This window comes from Trachurus trachurus, assembly GCF_905171665.1.
Source record: "Trachurus trachurus genome assembly, chromosome: 20".
Taxonomy (NCBI): domain Eukaryota; kingdom Metazoa; phylum Chordata; class Actinopteri; order Carangiformes; family Carangidae; genus Trachurus; species Trachurus trachurus.
In genome coordinates this window covers 18,900,341-18,917,930 of record NC_139911.1, presented here as the reverse complement: position 1 = coordinate 18,917,930, position 17,590 = coordinate 18,900,341, and the positions used below count along the sequence as shown (strand labels likewise).

At 40.6% G+C, this 17,590-nt stretch overlaps 1 protein-coding gene across 1 annotated transcript; it reads left to right on the top strand.

Moving 5' to 3' along the window:
* The first annotated feature begins 77 nt into the window (after positions 1–77).
* On the top strand, positions 78–13,081 carry mbtps2 (membrane-bound transcription factor peptidase, site 2). Its single transcript, XM_083995119.1, has 11 exons — positions 78–339; positions 1,178–1,326; positions 2,306–2,444; positions 3,486–3,589; positions 4,421–4,548; positions 6,731–6,849; positions 7,398–7,578; positions 9,226–9,332; positions 9,815–10,013; positions 10,895–10,970; positions 12,006–13,081. The coding sequence occupies exons 1-11, from the start codon at positions 265–267 to the stop codon at positions 12,226–12,228; spliced, it is 1,500 nt and encodes a 499-aa protein (XP_083851245.1). The 5' UTR covers positions 78–264; the 3' UTR covers positions 12,229–13,081.
* Positions 13,082–17,590: the final 4,509 nt, after the last annotated feature.

Sequence of the window (17,590 nt, the reverse complement as noted above, 5' to 3'; positions counted from 1 at the left end):
GCTGTTCGGTCGCTACTGCTTATAAAAAGTGACGAAGAGGAAGGTCAACAGGAAGAGTTTGTCGCGCAGCCGTGACGCTCATTTCCACGCAGAGCATCTGTGAAAACAACCCCCGCTGCGTGTCTTTGATACCAACAATGAAACGGTGACTTTTTTTTTTAATGCGGCGGCGAACGTGCGTGACTGCGACTGAGTGCGTGACGAACGGCGGGCGGAGGGAGATGGAGACGGCGCTGCTCGGATGATCCAGTCCGCGGCTGCACCATGATCCCCGTGCCTCTGCTGGTGTGTGTGATGGCAGCCTGGTGCGCCGTCTACCTGACCGACACACTGCTCAGGGTGAGTGTGTGCTTCTGTGTTTGACATTTCAATGAGCTGTTGACTGTAATACTGCGAGAATTTCGAGAAATGAATGTAATACTTACATTTATAGTGCCATAATGTGGGTTAATGCTCCTAAAAAACAGAGAGGAAATAGCAAATTGAATGAAAAGCTATTTGAATGTTAGCATGAATCATAATGACAACATATTACGTCAGGTCGATAATTGTAGCGTGTGATTGTGTGCTGCGTTCAGTGCCTTATCATCTCGGTAGTATTTCTCAACAGTCCCTCGTCTTCTGTCCACATCATTTGGTTTATCTGGAGAGTCAGTTTCAGCATTCAGTCACGTATCCGGTGTGGTTAGTTAGTTAGTTGTGGACAGTTGAGATAAATACCCACTGTGCTGTGGAAAGGTTTTAATCTCAACAGGTTTGAGTATCAGCTGACTTCATGCAAAATGAAGGAGACAGGGAGGAAAAAAAAAACCAAAAACATTTCTCTTTTAAAAGGCATCAGTTCTCCTCAATTTCTCATGTTAGTCTGCAGGGACGGCGTTCTTCTGTGGATTAAACCTGTCTGTGTCTCTGTGTTATGTAATACCACTCAGGCCTCTGCAGGTAGTGCACCATCTGTTGCAACTGTCACGACAATATCAACAGAACCTAAAACCTTTCCACAATACTGTATGTGTATAATATTATGACAACATTTTCTGATTTAGTTTTCTCCCCCTTTGTTTGTCTTGTTCATTGTAAAGCAATTGTAGGTTTTTTTGAAAGGTGCTTTATAAATGAAGGTATCATTATTATAAGAGAATGTCCTTACTACACTGACTCTGTCCCCGTCCCGCAGTCGTCGGCGACACACCGGATCAGCTACGAGTCATGGCTGGCCAGTCGAGGGCTGATGTTGTCTCCTTTCCACCTGCGCTGGCAGACCACCATGTTCAACCGGCTGTTTGCGTACTGCGCCCGCATCAACCCCCACGCCCTTCACCTATGGTGAGGAACAGCTATTTCATTAATAAACTACCAATATTATCCATTATTGTTTCTGTTTTGTCCTTATTGTCACTTCCATTTGCTTTTTCATCTGCTTTTGATTCAATAATGTTTATAGTCATAGGGTAGGTTCATTACCTTTAATTATCGGTGCATGTTGTTTTGAGAACCATAGGGCAGAGACGCGAGCTGCTCAGCGAACACAATATGGTGAACAAACAGGTCCCCTGTCCTCAAGACTCATCAAATACACAATCCAACAACTCCAAAACACTCTTGTGGAGAAGTTGTGACCTGCACATTTGCCACAGTGTGAAATAAACGTGTATAAGTATGTAACATTACGACACATGAAGCAAATACTTGCACTTTTGAAATCACTCCACCCAGCACGTCTGGAATGTAGTTCCGGCTACATTTGCCTCAAAAACAACTCCCTCTTGTAATGTTACATTATTATCTCATAGTGTGGCGAATGTGCATGTCACAACTTGTCCACAAGAGTGTTTTGGAGTTGTTGGATTGTGTATTTGATGAGTTTGATGAGGAACAGGGGACCTGTACCGTTCACCTCCATTGTGTTCGCTGAGCAGCTCACGTCTCTGCCCTGCGGATCTCAAAACAACATGCACCAATAATTAAAGGTAATGAACCTACTGCTATGACTATAGGGATTATGGCAATAGGCAAATTTACCAAAATGTTGAACTATCCCTTTAAGATAGTTAATAAATGTTGATTTTAAAAAATATATATATACAGTATATATTTATTAATCACAAATGTATACAAACAGCATTAAAACAGGTTATAGGAGTTAATCAGTTCTAACTCGACTGCTCCACAACCTTTAGTCTGATACAGTCCTTTGCTTTATTTCATGTCTCTCTATTTGCTACATTTATATGGTCATAAAGTCAGACCAGACTGCACCACTTGAAATAAAACCAATGCTGTGTCGACTTTATACCTCCCCCAGGTTCAACAGCGGTCTGGTGTTCGGTATAGTGGCCATGGTGGGATCGGTGGTGCTGCTGATAAGGACGCTGCAGCAGACAGTGGCTCAGATGACCACAGACAACCCTCGGATCGGAGGTCAGCAGGCGCTGCAGGTGGTGGTAAGTACACGCCAGATGGGATGTTTATGGAATGGAGTCCAACTTTTTCCCATTCTGCAGCATACCTATGTAATGAACAACACATGTCTGGCCCTTCTTGGGAACTGTTCTTCCATCACCGGGAGATATTGTCTGGACTTCCACGCCCAGGTGACAGAGGATGTTTTGAACTGCTGGTTTGAAAATTACAACACATGTGACATCCCAAAACATTTTTTTATAATAATCAGATTTTATTTTTATTTTCAGAATTTACATAACAACAATACATAACCATAACTATACATCAATAAGTAGCGGCCTCTGGATAATTTCACTTAGATCCTAGGCAGGTAATCCATTAGAGGTCACCATATGTCCATAAAAGTGTTGTCATTTCCCTTTAACTTGGCACTTAGTCATTCCATAGGAAAAACTGTAAAAATGTCTTTGTACCAAAAACACTTTTTAAAGTCTGACTTGTAAATCATTGTGTATCTTCTTTCAGGCCTCGGCCTCACAGATGAAGTGCAGCTCGGAGCATAAATGTCCTTGAATGTTCGCACTGAGACTAAAATTAAAACGAGGGGCTGAAAAAAGCCCCCAATTATGACGAGGGGCTCTTATTTAGCTTTCACTTTTTATTCAATGGCGGCGCGTTAATGTGAGCGCTGCTCCCTGCGGACCTGTGCAGGTGATTCATGGGAAGCTATTAGCGGGCCCTTTATAGGATACAAGTGTTCAGGCTGGAGAAGCAGAAAATGCTGCACACGATCAACAGAGGGAGGTGGGGTGGGGGGGGGGAATTCAGACCGCACAGGAAACAACAGCTTCAGCAAAACAACACACACAACAGTGGTAGAGGAAGATTTAGATGGTGTTTATGCGCCGGGGGCCGATATGTTTCATTATGTTGTAATAACATCCCCTCATATAAAAGATTATAATACACCCCATCATGATGGATGGTACCGGAGCTCATGTTTGTGTTTGTGTGTGTGTGTGTGTGTGTGTGTGTGGTGTGTGTGGTCTCCTCTTGGTGGTGGGTGTGTCTCTCTCCAGGTCCCTGGGGTCAATCTGCCCACCAGTCAGCTGGCCTACTTCTTCATCGCCCTGCTGCTCAGCGGAATCATACATGAGCTGGGCCACGCCGTGGCAGCACTGAGGTGAACGCACTCGCACACAAAAAAATGTTACCATGGCAACGGGCAGGGAGATGATGATGATGATGATGATGATGATGATGATGATGATGATCACCATCATCCACCAGACGTTAAGACTTAATTCAGTACAGTATGGGTGGGTACTACGGGGATACAGCTTTGCCATTAGCTTGATTTAGTTTTAAATGACTCATCCTGGCCACACACACACACACACACACACACACACACACACACACACACATACACTGGAGGTGTTTTAGATTTAAACTGAGATATTTGCTGCTGTGTTCTGTCCCTCCACCCTTTACTTTTTCCTTTTTTTTTTTTTTGCTTTTATCATCTTTTCTGTAGATTTCACAGATTTACATTTACATAATATTTTTGGCTAAATATGACAATTAAAGCTGTGATCCAGTGCATTCAAACATATGAATACAACCAGGGGTTCAATTGGGATTGATTACAAGTAGTTTTGATTACAAGGGTGTCCATTAACAGTGACATTGTTTCTTTTTTCTTTTTTTATTATTTACATAGTGCGATACACGTGATAAGACAACATGAAACAGGAAACAATACAAGTGTAAAACAGGGGTGAAAAACAAACATACATAACAACACGAGGCAAGAGGGGATGTTAAATTCTAATATGTCAAAATACGCAATGATAACTATAACCAATCAAACGAAACAACAAAAACAAATAAATAAATAAAATGACACAATCAAAATAACAAAGTAGCCACCCTTTACTTTTCTGTCTCACTGTTGTTTCCATCCCTTTAAAGAAATCCTTTTTTTTTCTCCTTTCTCCGCGCCGCCCTGCAGGGAGCAAGTGCGAGTGAACGGCTTCGGCATGTTTGTGTTTGTGCTGTACCCCGGTGCCTTCGTGGACCTGTTCACCACTCACCTCAACCTCATATCGCCCACGCAGCAGCTCCGCATCTTCTGCGCTGGTAAGACTTTTTTTTTTTTTTTTTTTTTTCTGTTTGTTGATCACAGCTCAGGACAGAGACGATGATAATCCTGATTATTTTTTGCGATCACCGTTATCACATTATGTCAAATGCTCATTTCATTTTCTTTTCCTCTGTGAAGGTCACTCTGAAAATGACTTTTTTTATTATTATTATTCCTGAGCGGCAGACAGCTGCTACACATCAAATCATTTCACTGCAATTAAGAAAATTAGATTTTAATGAATTGATTGGCAGAGCTGGCGCTTATTCACGCATGAATGGGACTCGTGTCCCCGCTGGGCTGCCGTAGGTGATCAGTAAGAGCTGGTTTATGTGTGATTACTTCAGTGTGGTCTGGTCTGTGAAATAAAAATAGTTCAGTTTTTGATTAGAGCCCCGCTGTTATCTTATATAATACTACTTTTATTCACTTGCTTCTATGAGAATGTTTTTTATTGAGTGGTATTGTTACTTTCACTCAACTATACGACAAAAATACTTCCTCCGCCGCCGGGAGATGGATGTCAGAACGATTTATGAGCCGTAAATAATTGGATACATGAAGTTCTTGAGTTTCCTTTAGCGGTTGGGAGCCTTCAGAGGGCAGCAAAGAGCCGCCGTCCACACCATCTGCGTCTGGAGACCTCCTGCAGGCTCCTGCTTCGCACTAATGTGACAGGAGAATGAGTTGGGCGGTGAGCGCAGGCATGGAGCGGAGACATTCAGTCAAGTCATATGACAGACCAGGGAGAGGGTGACATAACAGCACGCTGTGTTTATTTATTTATCCGTCTCTCCCTCCGTCCACAGCGGAGATCGCTGTGTTCGCAGGAGGGGGGGCTCTCACTCACATAACATGTTTATTATTGCTCGCCGTAGGGATTGGTGATGCAACTGTAATAGTTTGTTTACTGTAGTCAGAATCAGAAATTTATGATTTTTTTTTTATTGCCTGAAGGCCTGAAATTAGAAGCATTCTGGGATTTTTTTCCCTCCACATGATAGCTCCCATCAGTGCTGACATTTTCACACATAAAAACAGGAAGATTTTTTTTTTTTTTTCCCATGAGGAAAGAATTTTTCTTAAAATATCTTCCCCCTATCTTAGGCTATTACTTTTCCCCTGACCAGAGGCTGCATGTGCTCTGCTGCACGATGCTGCTGCCTTGACCTCATCAGGCGATGAGACGCTTCCTCCTGTGGTTTTTTTCGGGGCGACTGCCTGTGTCTTGTTGCATAATTAGGAGGATGGTATAGAAGGGTTATTTTTAGTGTACAGTGGTTACAGTTTCACCGCAACATCCCATAGTTTTTGAGTATGTTGAGAAGATGGAGAACAGCTGTAAAGCAGCGTCAAGGCTGCCACTGTCGCTGTCGTGTTTTCACTTCAACTTGGTTTCCTGTTTGGAACAGAAACTTATCACATCATAATCTTATAAATTATTACAATTGAGAATTTGATCAGTTATTGAATTGATTAGTCAATCTAGGCATGAAAAAAAATAGTTATACAAGTATTTAATAACTGATTAACAGAGTCAATCATTTCCAAACACAAACTGATCCAGGTTCACAAAATGAGTTAATTCTCTGCTCATCTTACATTATAGTAAAGTGAATATTTTATTTTTTTAAATATTTTTTGGTGTTTTAGAATCAGTTGAAGATCGATAATATAAGTAATATAATAACAGAGTCAGCAGGTTAATCAGTAATTAAAGTAATTGTCAGCTGCAGCATTATTCAATACTTTATAAGAAATGAATGGTTCAGGCGGTAGATCAGTTGATAACATGTTTATTTACCTTTTTTATAATTGATTGGTTAAATTAATTTATATTTTGTCTGCAGATTCAGATTCTCAAATATGAATGTTACTCTGTGATGATAAAGCTGACAATTAGTTTGATTTTAGTCAATAGATGAACTAATAGATAGTTGAACAACAGAAAATCAATCAGCTGTTATCCTATTTATTGACCTTTTTTTTAGATTAAGTGTTTTTTTTTTATTTACGGTGAAAATTAATGGGCACACTCATTGATGCTGATGTTGTTAGTTTCAGTCCTCTTATACTGTTAAATAATGTTTTAAAAGTTTTAGAAGTGAACACGAATTAAAAACTCAGTTCTGTCTGAGCTGAGAATCTAAAATCAATCCTCTGTCTTTTCTTCCGTAGGAGTCTGGCACAACTTTGTTCTGTGTGTGGCAGCCTTGGTCGTCCTCTTCCTGTTGCCTCTCTTTCTGTTTCCCATGTACTCCACTGGAGGCGGGGCGCTCGTCATCGATGTCGTGCAGGTCAGTGCGCCATGATTTTTATGACTTAATCAACTTAAGCTTTAGTTACACCCACTAAAGAAACCAACAAACTCACATTCTCCCTCTTAATAATAAGATAAGATGATTATTCCTTCCTCTTGACTCTACAGTAAATATTAAACTTTTGGTATAAAACCAATAATTTTCATCACCCAGATCGGTCTGATCAGTTGTCTGTCATTATGTGAAGTGAAAACTTCTTTTTAGAGTTATTTGATCAACAATTTTTCCATTCTGTGTTTATCTGAAGGCATCAGTCATCACCTCTATCTTCATATTGTAATAATTTTAACAGTAAACTTTATTCCAAAAGCACTTTTCAAAATAATGAACTTTACAGGGTTGAAATTGGATTTAAACATTTTCATTAAACGAAGATGTAAATCCAAAAAAATAAAATGGAAAAAATACCCAACATTATTATAGTAAAATATAGAAAAACCAACAACAGCAGGAAATGTACTTAAACCATCTGACCCTTATGAACTCTGTGAGACAAAGTCTATGTTTGTGTGTGTTGGGACCAGGGCTCTGCGGCCGACGGTCCTCGGGGTCTGTCAGTCGGGGACATCGTGACGGGGCTGGAGGACTGTCCGGTCCGGGGGGTGGAGGACTGGAGCAGCTGTCTGTCTCACCTCTCTCACACCCCGCAGACTGGATACTGTGTCCCTGTCGCCAGCCTGCAGCCCAGCTGGGCTCACGGACGAGGTGAGAGCGCTGCTTGTACAGAATGTCCAAATAAAGGCCAGATAAAAGAAAAAGGTGAAATGAAAACTGCGCACGAAAGATTTATTCATCAGTAGACGGCCAGAAAATCAATTGATGTTGATTTAATTTAATCGAATCAATAGTTTCAATCACAAATCCTAAATATTTTCTGTCTAGCTTCTCAGTTGCGAGGATGTTTTTCTTGAGCGTCTTCCCTCCGTCGTCATATTATGTAAAAAACCTCTTCACACAGATAAACCTCAGCATGTGTTAAATTTCTATCACAGCTGTGGTCATCTTCGCTCCTCAGGCTGCAACATCAAACAGGGTTTCAAAGTGTTGAGTCATTTCATTTGTGACACTGACATCACAGACACGCATTCCCTTTTTTTCCCCACCGTCCATATTACACATGTGTTGGATGTCTTTCTCCACCTTTAATGAGGATAAGACATGATTATATTTTTCCCACTGAGCCTGGCAGCCGAAATAAACAAACCAATGATGAGCCGTCTGCTTTATATATGTATATACAGGTATTCGGTATACCGGTATGCTTTTTTTCTTTTTTTTAATTTCTATTTTATTTTTATTTTCTATTTTATTTCTAACTTTTATTGTAAGCGCTTTGAGACTTGTTCTTCAGGTGAAAAGCGCTCTATAAATACAATTTATTTTTATTATTATTATAAGATTCAGATCTGAACTTTAGAAACCAATCATCAGGAACTTTCAATTGGGAAGCATCATAAATCCAACCATTTACCTTATTCATGCTTTGTTTGGTCCAGTCTGGATTTTCCTGTAACTCTATATATATTCTGTACTTGGTGAAAAAAAGATTAGAAGGGCATTCACGGAACACAGTCTTCCAGCAAGGCCAGCGTCATGCAACATGCACCGACCTCGGAGAAAAAAAACAACATTCAAATTCATAATGAATGATCTGCTGCAACATTTAGAGAGTTCCTGCCAGGCCTGTTCACAACCCCTCCACCAAAACACTTCAGTAGTAGTTGTGTATTTCTACCAACAAACATGGGTGGAGAGCTCTTTGCCAGAGGTTAAATCAAATGTTGTGCAGTTTGTTCAAGAAAGGAGCTGAAACATAACCTGGATTTAAACAGCAGACAGTGTTTCATGTCTGTATCTCTTTTCCTTTGTTGAAGCACCAACACCGTGTTTACAAAAGTAGGATGCAAATAATAGGATGTAAATAGAATGCAAATATATATTTTACTTTATCACATTGTCGGATTATTCTGTATTATGTTTCTCATTGTCTGTCTGTTAGTCGGAAGAAAAATATAATAATAATGATAAAAGGATGTAAATAAAATTATTCTAGTAGATAGAGAGTTAAGTCAGTTGTTGTGCACAGCTGGAGTCTTCAGGATAATCTGAGTTATGTCACGGAGTGTGTGACCCTCTGCTCTCGCCTAATCTCTCCACTGAGTAAAAGGAGGGGAAAAATGCAGCGCTCCCACCAGGAGGAAATCCACAGTTGCCTTCATGTTTTTCACTTTTCCAGCTCGACTCACACCAAACTAATCAATCTGCTTCTCTTCCCTCCATCCATCTTGTTTTTTTTCTTTTCTTTTCTTTTCTTTTTCCCCTCCCTCCCTCACCCTTGTTCCTCTTTTGAAGCTTACAAGCGTTTGGATGGAACGATGGACTGCTGCAGCAACAACAGCCTGACTGACCTCTGCTTCTCTTACATGAAACCACAGGGCAGGAGCAGCAGAGAGAGAGAGGTGACACACACACACACACACAGTGGCAGGGGGATTTTATGACTGGTTTATCACAAGACCAGGTTTCCACTGAATATATTATTGTCATTCATATTTTTGTCGCTTCCTTGAATCAGTTCAGTTCCTCTTTATTCTAAATTTTGGCCACTTTGCTGAAAATGAACTTTCATTATAACACAAAGCCACATTTACCAGCATAAACTGTTGATACAACACAGTGGTAAACTATTGTCCTTTCTTTTTGATTTACCAAATGGGATTCTCAGATCCTGAATGTTATCTACACACCATGTCTCTGCAGATATATAATGCTCTTGTGCTCAATAAAATCAACACATGAAGGAGGGGGGGAGTGCAAGATGTGGGATGTGGGAATAAATACTGAGGACAAAGATACAAGTACTAGAAACCAAAACAAATGATTCTCCAACATTCTTCTTCTCTGCTGTCTGTTGCATTTGCGTGTGGCGCTGTGGCTGCAGTATGCGTGTATGCCTGTGCGTAAGATGGTGTCGGGGACGCGGGTGTGCCGCACCGACGACGACTGCGCCGCACACTCGCGCGCCGCCAGCGTTTGCGTCACGCCCTCTCTGGAGAACCAGACCCGCTTCATCCGCGTCACGCACCCGCCCAACACGCACATGCTGTTCGTGGGCTACCCGCCGCACCTTCAGTATTCTGGTACGTATAGTCCCACGTGTATGCTGACAAATGTGACTTTCGCTGTTTGCTTCTCTGTTATTGCTCTGTTTTATGGAAGAACATTGAGCTTTTTGTGGTTATAGATATGTAATAACTACTTTTAATTTTATTATAGAGATATACTGTACATGTTTTCTTTTTCTGGCTATTTGTAAAAAATAATGGGAAATAATTTTTTCCAAGAATGTTTTTTTTTCCTTTAAAGGGATAGTTCAACATTTTGGCAAATTGGCCCATTGTCATAATCCCTATAGTTTTAGGAGTAGGTTCGTTACCTTTAATTGTCAGTGCAAGCTATTTTTAGAACGGCGGAGCAGAGCCGTGAGCTGCTCAGAGATACGCTACGGAGGCTAATGGGAATGAGTTGTTTTCGAGGCAAATGCAGAGACTGCTTGCCGAAAAACTGCCCCCAACGAGAACGTGCATCAACAGTTTTGCATGAATTTGCCCTGAAAACAACTCCATCTCGTAACATTCAGTTATTATCTCACAGAATGTGCAGGTCACAACTTGTCCACCAGAGCGTTTTGAGAGTTGTTGGATTGTGTATTTGATGAGTTTGATGAGGGAAACCAAGAAATCCCATTAGCCTCCATAGCGTATCTCTGAGCAGCTCGCAGCTCTGCTCCGCTGTTCTAAAAATAGCCTATTCCTACAAACCTACTCCTAAAACTATAGGGATTATGTCAAAGGGCCAATTTGCCAAAATGTTGAACTATCCCTTTAAATTGACGTGAGCTTGTATCTGTGATATTAAGATAATTGCCGTTTACAGTGTGGCTGATGACGCACAGAGAGTGTGTAGGAAAACCCCTGTTGCCTCAGTGAAGTCACACTCTCCTGTGTTTTGTGTCTCACAGTGAGTCTCACCAACTTCGTGCCCCGCTTCGGGTTCCTCCACCTGGATCTGCCCGTCTTCTTGGAGACCTTCTGCAAGTATCCTTTAGTGGACGCAGCCTCGTGTCATAATCAGGTGATGGATGTGTGTGTGTGTATGAGGAGGCCAAGGTCGCCCACACACAATTAAAACAAATGATATCACATTTGGTAGGATAGGAGACTCCAGTACTGTGTGTACTGTTCAAAAATCTTTATAGTGATAATTATCATGTTTTTAGATTAATATGCTGTCAATGTAAAAATCAGATACCCATGTAAGCGTATGTGTGCTGACATGGGTCGCAACAGCAAATTCAAAGAAGGAAGTTCATATATGAACAGATACAATAGGTTATAATCTCATTAAATAAAACAAAAGAACACACTTGATTATGAAATGTATAAAAGTGCATAAAAAAACAAGTAAGTGCTCCATTAATTGCATTTTATCTCCTGTCTATAAACATATAAACCAAGCTTGATCTCGGTTCCTCTGCATCACTTCACCCTCGCAAAAACCCTTAGATAGTAGGTGAATGGATGGATAGACCCCACCCTAAAAACATTATTGATCCCTTGGTTAAATCCCTTCAGGAAATTGTGGCTCCAGCAGCAGCACCAAAAGAGAAAAGGGAAAGAAGAATACGCACAAACAAAAACAGGGAAGCAAGATCATTTCTGATCTCTATATATTTTTTTTTTTTACAAAAACGGTTTCAAATCAAGGTTCAAGGTTCAAGGTTCATAAGTCTTTATTATCCCCAAGGGGCAATTTGTTTCACAGCAAGTAGCAAACATGCATACCAAAACAACAAACACATCCAAAAAACATTCAACATAGGTCATTTAAGTTAAATTAAATAGCATGCACATCCCAAAAACTGTAATACTGGGTGCTGGACCAAAGAATAGAGTCCGCACACCAGAAGCTGCTCTTTGAATATTTACTAAACATGACATTTTGGGCACCTGCCCTTCATCAGACATCATCATCTATATTATTATTTTCATCAGTAACTGATCAACAGGCCAAACTGCTCAGGTATGTGTCTATGAGTCAGTGTATGTACGGTCCTTAGCCCTGTTGTTCAGATATGTGGTGTCCCTATCTGGTGCGTTAGCCGTAGTCAACTCCGTGCCGTGCTTCGCCCTCGACGGCCAGTGGATGCTGAACGCTCTGCTGGAGGCCACGCTGGTTTCTGTGGTAACGGACCGTCAAAAGCGCGAGCTGATTGGTTTCTTCCTGCTGCTGGCGGGCAGCGCCCTGCTGGCAGCCAACGTGGCGCTGGGCTTGTGGATGGTCACGGCGCGGTAGCCACAGCGGTTCCAGCTGCCCCGGCAGGACAAAGAACTAAAAAAGAATAAAGCCCCCATGGTGGACCGAGAGGCGTTCTCTCAGGATGCGTCGGAGACGTGTCGACCATTAAACTGTGAACATACAGGGAACAGGCTGCATTACCCAGCAGCACAGCCCCAATTTCTGGAGACTGTTGAGCAGAACATTGCTCTGCCTTGAAGCCGTCGCTGGATCACCAGGGAAAACTCTATAAACAGCTCACTTCTTCCACCTTGTTGCCGCCATATACAAGAAAGCACATTTACACAAATAAACAAAGCACTTGCTGTAAAGCACTGTCCGGTGTGACTGTTTACAAAGACTGCGCAGTCTTTCCAAATTTTAATATCTGTCTATCTAATGTGTTTGTGTTTGAAGTCTGAGAGAAAGCCATCTTAAGTTTCCAAGGATTTGATGCCATATCTCCCTGGAAGTTGTGTCGTGGTGGAAAAAAGAAGCCTTATTTTTATTGGCTAATGCATGGCAATACCTTGATTTACTTCCACATATCAGCTGGGGAAAAAAAAACTGCCTCGTCTTAAATGTCTCAAATAATTTATGATCTGATGAAAAAGATTTGCTCGATTACTTTGAAAACATCTAAAAAAATATTTGAAGGTGGGATCCAGTTTTGAAATGAAACGCATTTCCTCAGTTATGTGTCTTTCTGCCCCTCAGGCATTTTAGTCCGAAAAATACTTTTCCTCGCTCTTCCTCAGAAGTCTACGTATTGTGATATGTACTCTCTTGGTCTCTCTGTGACCTGGTTGTAAAAGTTGAACTGTCAAACGTGTGGAATAAATGAGTGAAGGGCTCCTCCAAAGCTGTTAAGCCAGAACTCATGCCTCGTTTCATTCCATCATTTTATTATTATGATTGTTTTATATGTCAGCTCTATCAGGTGACGTCTGAGACACTTATCATTCCAAATATTGAGTGACGATGAGTGATTAGTTCTTTGGAGGGAATGAGAGATTAAAATTCCATCCATTGATCCATATATTTCCCTGTTGGGGGTTATTAGAGGTTGGAGTGGAAAATCTAGCTGCGAAAGGACAAGTCACGCAGTTACAGACAGACAAACACATTTAACACCTACAGTACAGGTAGTTTACTATCAACACAACAGCTTTTATATACATGGCACATTTCAAAGACGGATGATTACAAAATACCTTGTATGGGCAGAGAAAGCCTGCAGGAACAATACGCAATAAAACCAGAACATTCACTGACGGAGGGAAAAATAGAACTGTAAACTAAAATAGAACTGTGGAGTTGATGTTTAACCTAATACACTGGACATAAACATTTAAACAGCTGTGTTTGATTTGCACCCTGAGGTCACGAGGGATGATTTAATCCTCTTTTTCCAGTGTATGGAAAATAAAAAGTGAAATAAGAGTGAGATGTAATATATAGTTGTAATATCTAGCTATATATAGATTTATATAGTTTCTAGCTATATATAGATCTATATAGTTTCTAACACACTATAAACAGATATAAGTGTTAAGTAATGTGTTCATCAACAAATTAGGGTTAAAGTGAGTGTGAACCAGTGCAGTATGGAGCTGTGATGTGTGTTCCTTTTGACAAACTTTCTTTTTTATTTTACCTTTATTTATTCTTGACAATCCTTGACCATTGAGGAAGGTCCTCATTTACAGAGAGAGAGAGAACAACAAATACAGCAAAGAAGAACAAGAGTTTACATAAAAGAAAATAGGTAAGAACAGTGAACACAGCCAAACAATCATTATCAAGTACAATTAAAACAATTACAATCCAGGGAAACCATTTTGACAGTTTAACTTGTCTTACTTATATAGAATTCAAAAGTCGATTTTCTTCCAGCGTTGTATCAGTTGAACAAGATCTTGTAAATGCTCCTCCAGCACATGCAGGTGCTGCTTCCTCTCTGGAGTTTGCCTCCACTGCAGAGCAGAGCTCCTTTCTAATTTTATACCCTTCATATTCCCAGAACATCGGCACATTGTCTTCCTCAGACGCTGTAACAAAAAGCGCACAGGCTTACACTTTTAGCTGCAGCTCCACACACCGCAGTGTTCCTTCAGTCTTTTGGAGGAGTCGGGCAGTGGTTGTGTTTTGCTGAGAGCGGGAGGGATGACACATTGTAATTTGAAAGGGTGTTTCCCACAGACGTACAAATACTGAACCGGCCTTCAGCTTATAGCCGCAGAGGTGTGTTTTAACAAAGATGAGCAGACGACTCTGTCAGCAGGTTGGAAATTGTTGCCCTCTTGGAGACTTTACCGTTGAATAATGAGGGGGGGCACACGGGAGTTGGCGTCTTTGTCTATTTATGTTCAGATAAGGCATCACGAAGGCTGCTTTCCCAATCTTTGTGAAAAGATTACATGTGTGTCTTTGCATGTGTTTCTGCTGCTTATCTTGTGCTAATGACAGCCTGGAGGGATGTTTGTGTAAACAGACATGGGAGGATGATGAAGAGGAGGAGGGTAGAGGGGTGAAGGGAGGCATGTTCTGACTGTCTGCTTCAAGTTGAGCCATGGGCCCTTGATTTAACTCTGTGGACTCCTCCATGTGTACAGCCACTCCGCTAACATGTTGACAATGACAGCGCAAGCCTTATAAGGTATAATGATTAGCATGTTAGCATTCAGTCTTGAGATGAGAAAAGATGCTTTGTACCGGATTTATTATAAGAAGTTATTATAACTCATCCTCTGATGACCATGGACATTTATACCAAATACACTGCAATCTGTTTTTTTTTAAATTTCAAATATTTATCTAATATCTATCTCATGGTGGTGCCAGAAGAAACACAAAGGGATTTTTTTCTCAAAGTGAGCAAGTGCATAATTGAACATTCAAAAATAGAAATATCTGAGATTACTGTATAGCTACCTGGCTAGTTTTCATCTCCTGTTGGATAAAAAAAAGAAAAAAAAAAGACAGATTCAGACAAAGTTGAACCATTAAAAAAAGAAAGAAGAACAATATGGAGTCGGGGGACCACATGAGGGTTGTATTGCATAAAGCCGTTCTAAAGGGTGCTGGATTGCTTGACTGTATTGCAAAGTGCTAAATTGTACAATAAAGGATCAGTCAGTACGATTCATCCTCTGGGTACCATGAATATCTAGACAACTGCACAGCAATTTGGTGATCTATCCCATCGTTGTCTAGACATCCCATGCATAAAGTCAACATACTTGTGATGTGAAATGAGTTAAAGTCATTGGAATACATCATCTGGGAACCATGAATGGAGTCGATCCATTAATCAGATATTGAGAGGTGCCTGTAGCATCTATTGACGTTGCAACTTGAATGTCTTTAGAACATTTCATTGCATTCTATCCAATAGTTGTCAGGACATTCTGATCTCTGAACCACAAATGTCAGCCCATTCATGATGGTACAAAACTCCCCAGCACATTTTCTCCTATCTGCTTGTAATCTCAGCTGTCTATCAACATTCACAGCATCTCGCCCTCCCTGTGTGGGTTGCTAGCACTGTTATCTAAACTCGTCTTGCTCACAGACCTGTCTCTCCTGCAGAGCCAAGGGCCTGATGGGAAAGGGTGTTCATTCAAGGCTGATAAGAACAAAACAACATAAATATTGAATGAAAAACAATATTAGATGAATTAAAGAAATATTTATTGGTCTCATTTTAAATGTCAGCAGGTGAAGGAGATTTAGTTGAGTTTTAAACATGACTAAGATAAAACAGGTCTCATCCAACAAATTTCTTGTAGGGACAACTTTTTTTGTAAGTAAATAATCACCAGCATGTGTAATTAATATGGAATCTGGACTCATCCGATAGATGCTACAAATCTAACATAGCTCAAATTCTGAAACCATTTGTGAGTAGTCGGTGTACTGTACTGTCTGAATACCACAAACTCTGAATATATACATACATACACATATAGTATATACAGTGTGTGTGTGTGTATAAAGCTCTGGAAAAAATTAAGAGACCACTTCAAAATGATCAGTTCCTCTGGTTTTACTATTCATAGGTATGTGTTTGAGTAAAATGAACACGTTTGTTTCATTCTATAACCTACTGACAAAACAACACAACACTACTTTTTGAATTTAGGAAGAGTTTAAAAATCTAAATTGGTGGGATAATCCCCAATTTTTAATCGCAGCAGTGTTTTTTTATTTTTATTTATTTATAATCTTTCTTCCTCATTAAATATGATTTGGTTCAGGTGATCAGCTATGTAGAGTGAGGTGTGCTTGTGTTGGAGTTCAATAGACACTGGAATCGATGGCTGCCATACATGTAGAGACGCTGATTTATTAAAGCAGAAGTAAGCGATCCGGTCGTTTTGGCTAACTTCTTGTCAGCCGATGGTGTTATCAGTCCCCGCCCTCGTCCCTACGTCACCACATTCACGCGCATCCCTTGGCTGCACACACAGAGAGGACTGCCCCTTTATGCTGTTCTCTCTCCTCATTGGATAAAGGTTGTAGGATACAAGGAAAGTTTTCTCCTCGGCTTACAGCAGAGCAGAGTGACTGACAGACCCGTGTTTCAGACCAAACACTCTATATAAGTTATTGCCGTCGGAAGATATAACTATTTAAGACTTATATTAACACAAACATTCCACTTCTGCTTTAAGAACATTTTTGGAGTGGTCTCTTTATTTTTTCCAGAGCTGTATATAGTATATACATATGGTTGCCCATAAAGTTGGAATAATCCTGTTTTCAGACACATTCCTCCTTTTATTCCTATTATAAAGGCTTTTTGTGATTTAACGTTCACAGTGAGTTTTAATAAGATATACATTTTATCTATCGATAATAAATCACATTCGAACTTTAAGGGCAACCGTGTAGGCCTATATATACTAATATAAACATCACCATCATCAACAGACATATGATTTATGTTTTAAACTTCTGAAACGTACTCACATTAATAAAATATTTACTAGCATAGACATTACGTTTTATTGGTGCAATGTACTGCTGTCCAGCTCTCAGCTTCTGGCAGCAGAGCCCCGCCTCCAGCACTGAGCCATAGATCGGAGGCTAAATGAGGAGCAGAGACAGTGAGCTAAGGGTCCCAGCTGAGATTTCTAACAATGCGATCAAAACAGGACACAAATGATTGTGAGTAAAAACAAACAATAGCATAGTGGTCAAAGTGTCTTGCTTGATGAATGGGTGTTTTTCAGCAGAGCAGGAAGTTAAGTCTATACAGGGACTTTGCGGCCGACACCCCAAACCCTAATGAGCACGTGCAGAAAGAGCTCCCACTATATCAAGGGGGTGGAGGACCAATCAGCAGCTGTGGTGTTATCATCATCAGAAACTATTG

Bases quoted from the DNA above. Each gene is read 5' to 3' on its own strand.
- mbtps2 (XM_083995119.1), top strand. From the start codon at position 265: ATGATCCCCGTGCCTCTGCTGGTGTGTGTGATGGCAGCCTGGTGCGCC. The intron at 9,333-9,814 runs GTGACACACACA...CTGTGGCTGCAG, and splicing joins GGAGCAGCAGAGAGAGAGAG to TATGCGTGTATGCCTGTGCG. The intron at 10,971-12,005 runs GTATCCTTTAGT...CCTGTTGTTCAG, and splicing joins TTCTTGGAGACCTTCTGCAA to ATATGTGGTGTCCCTATCTG.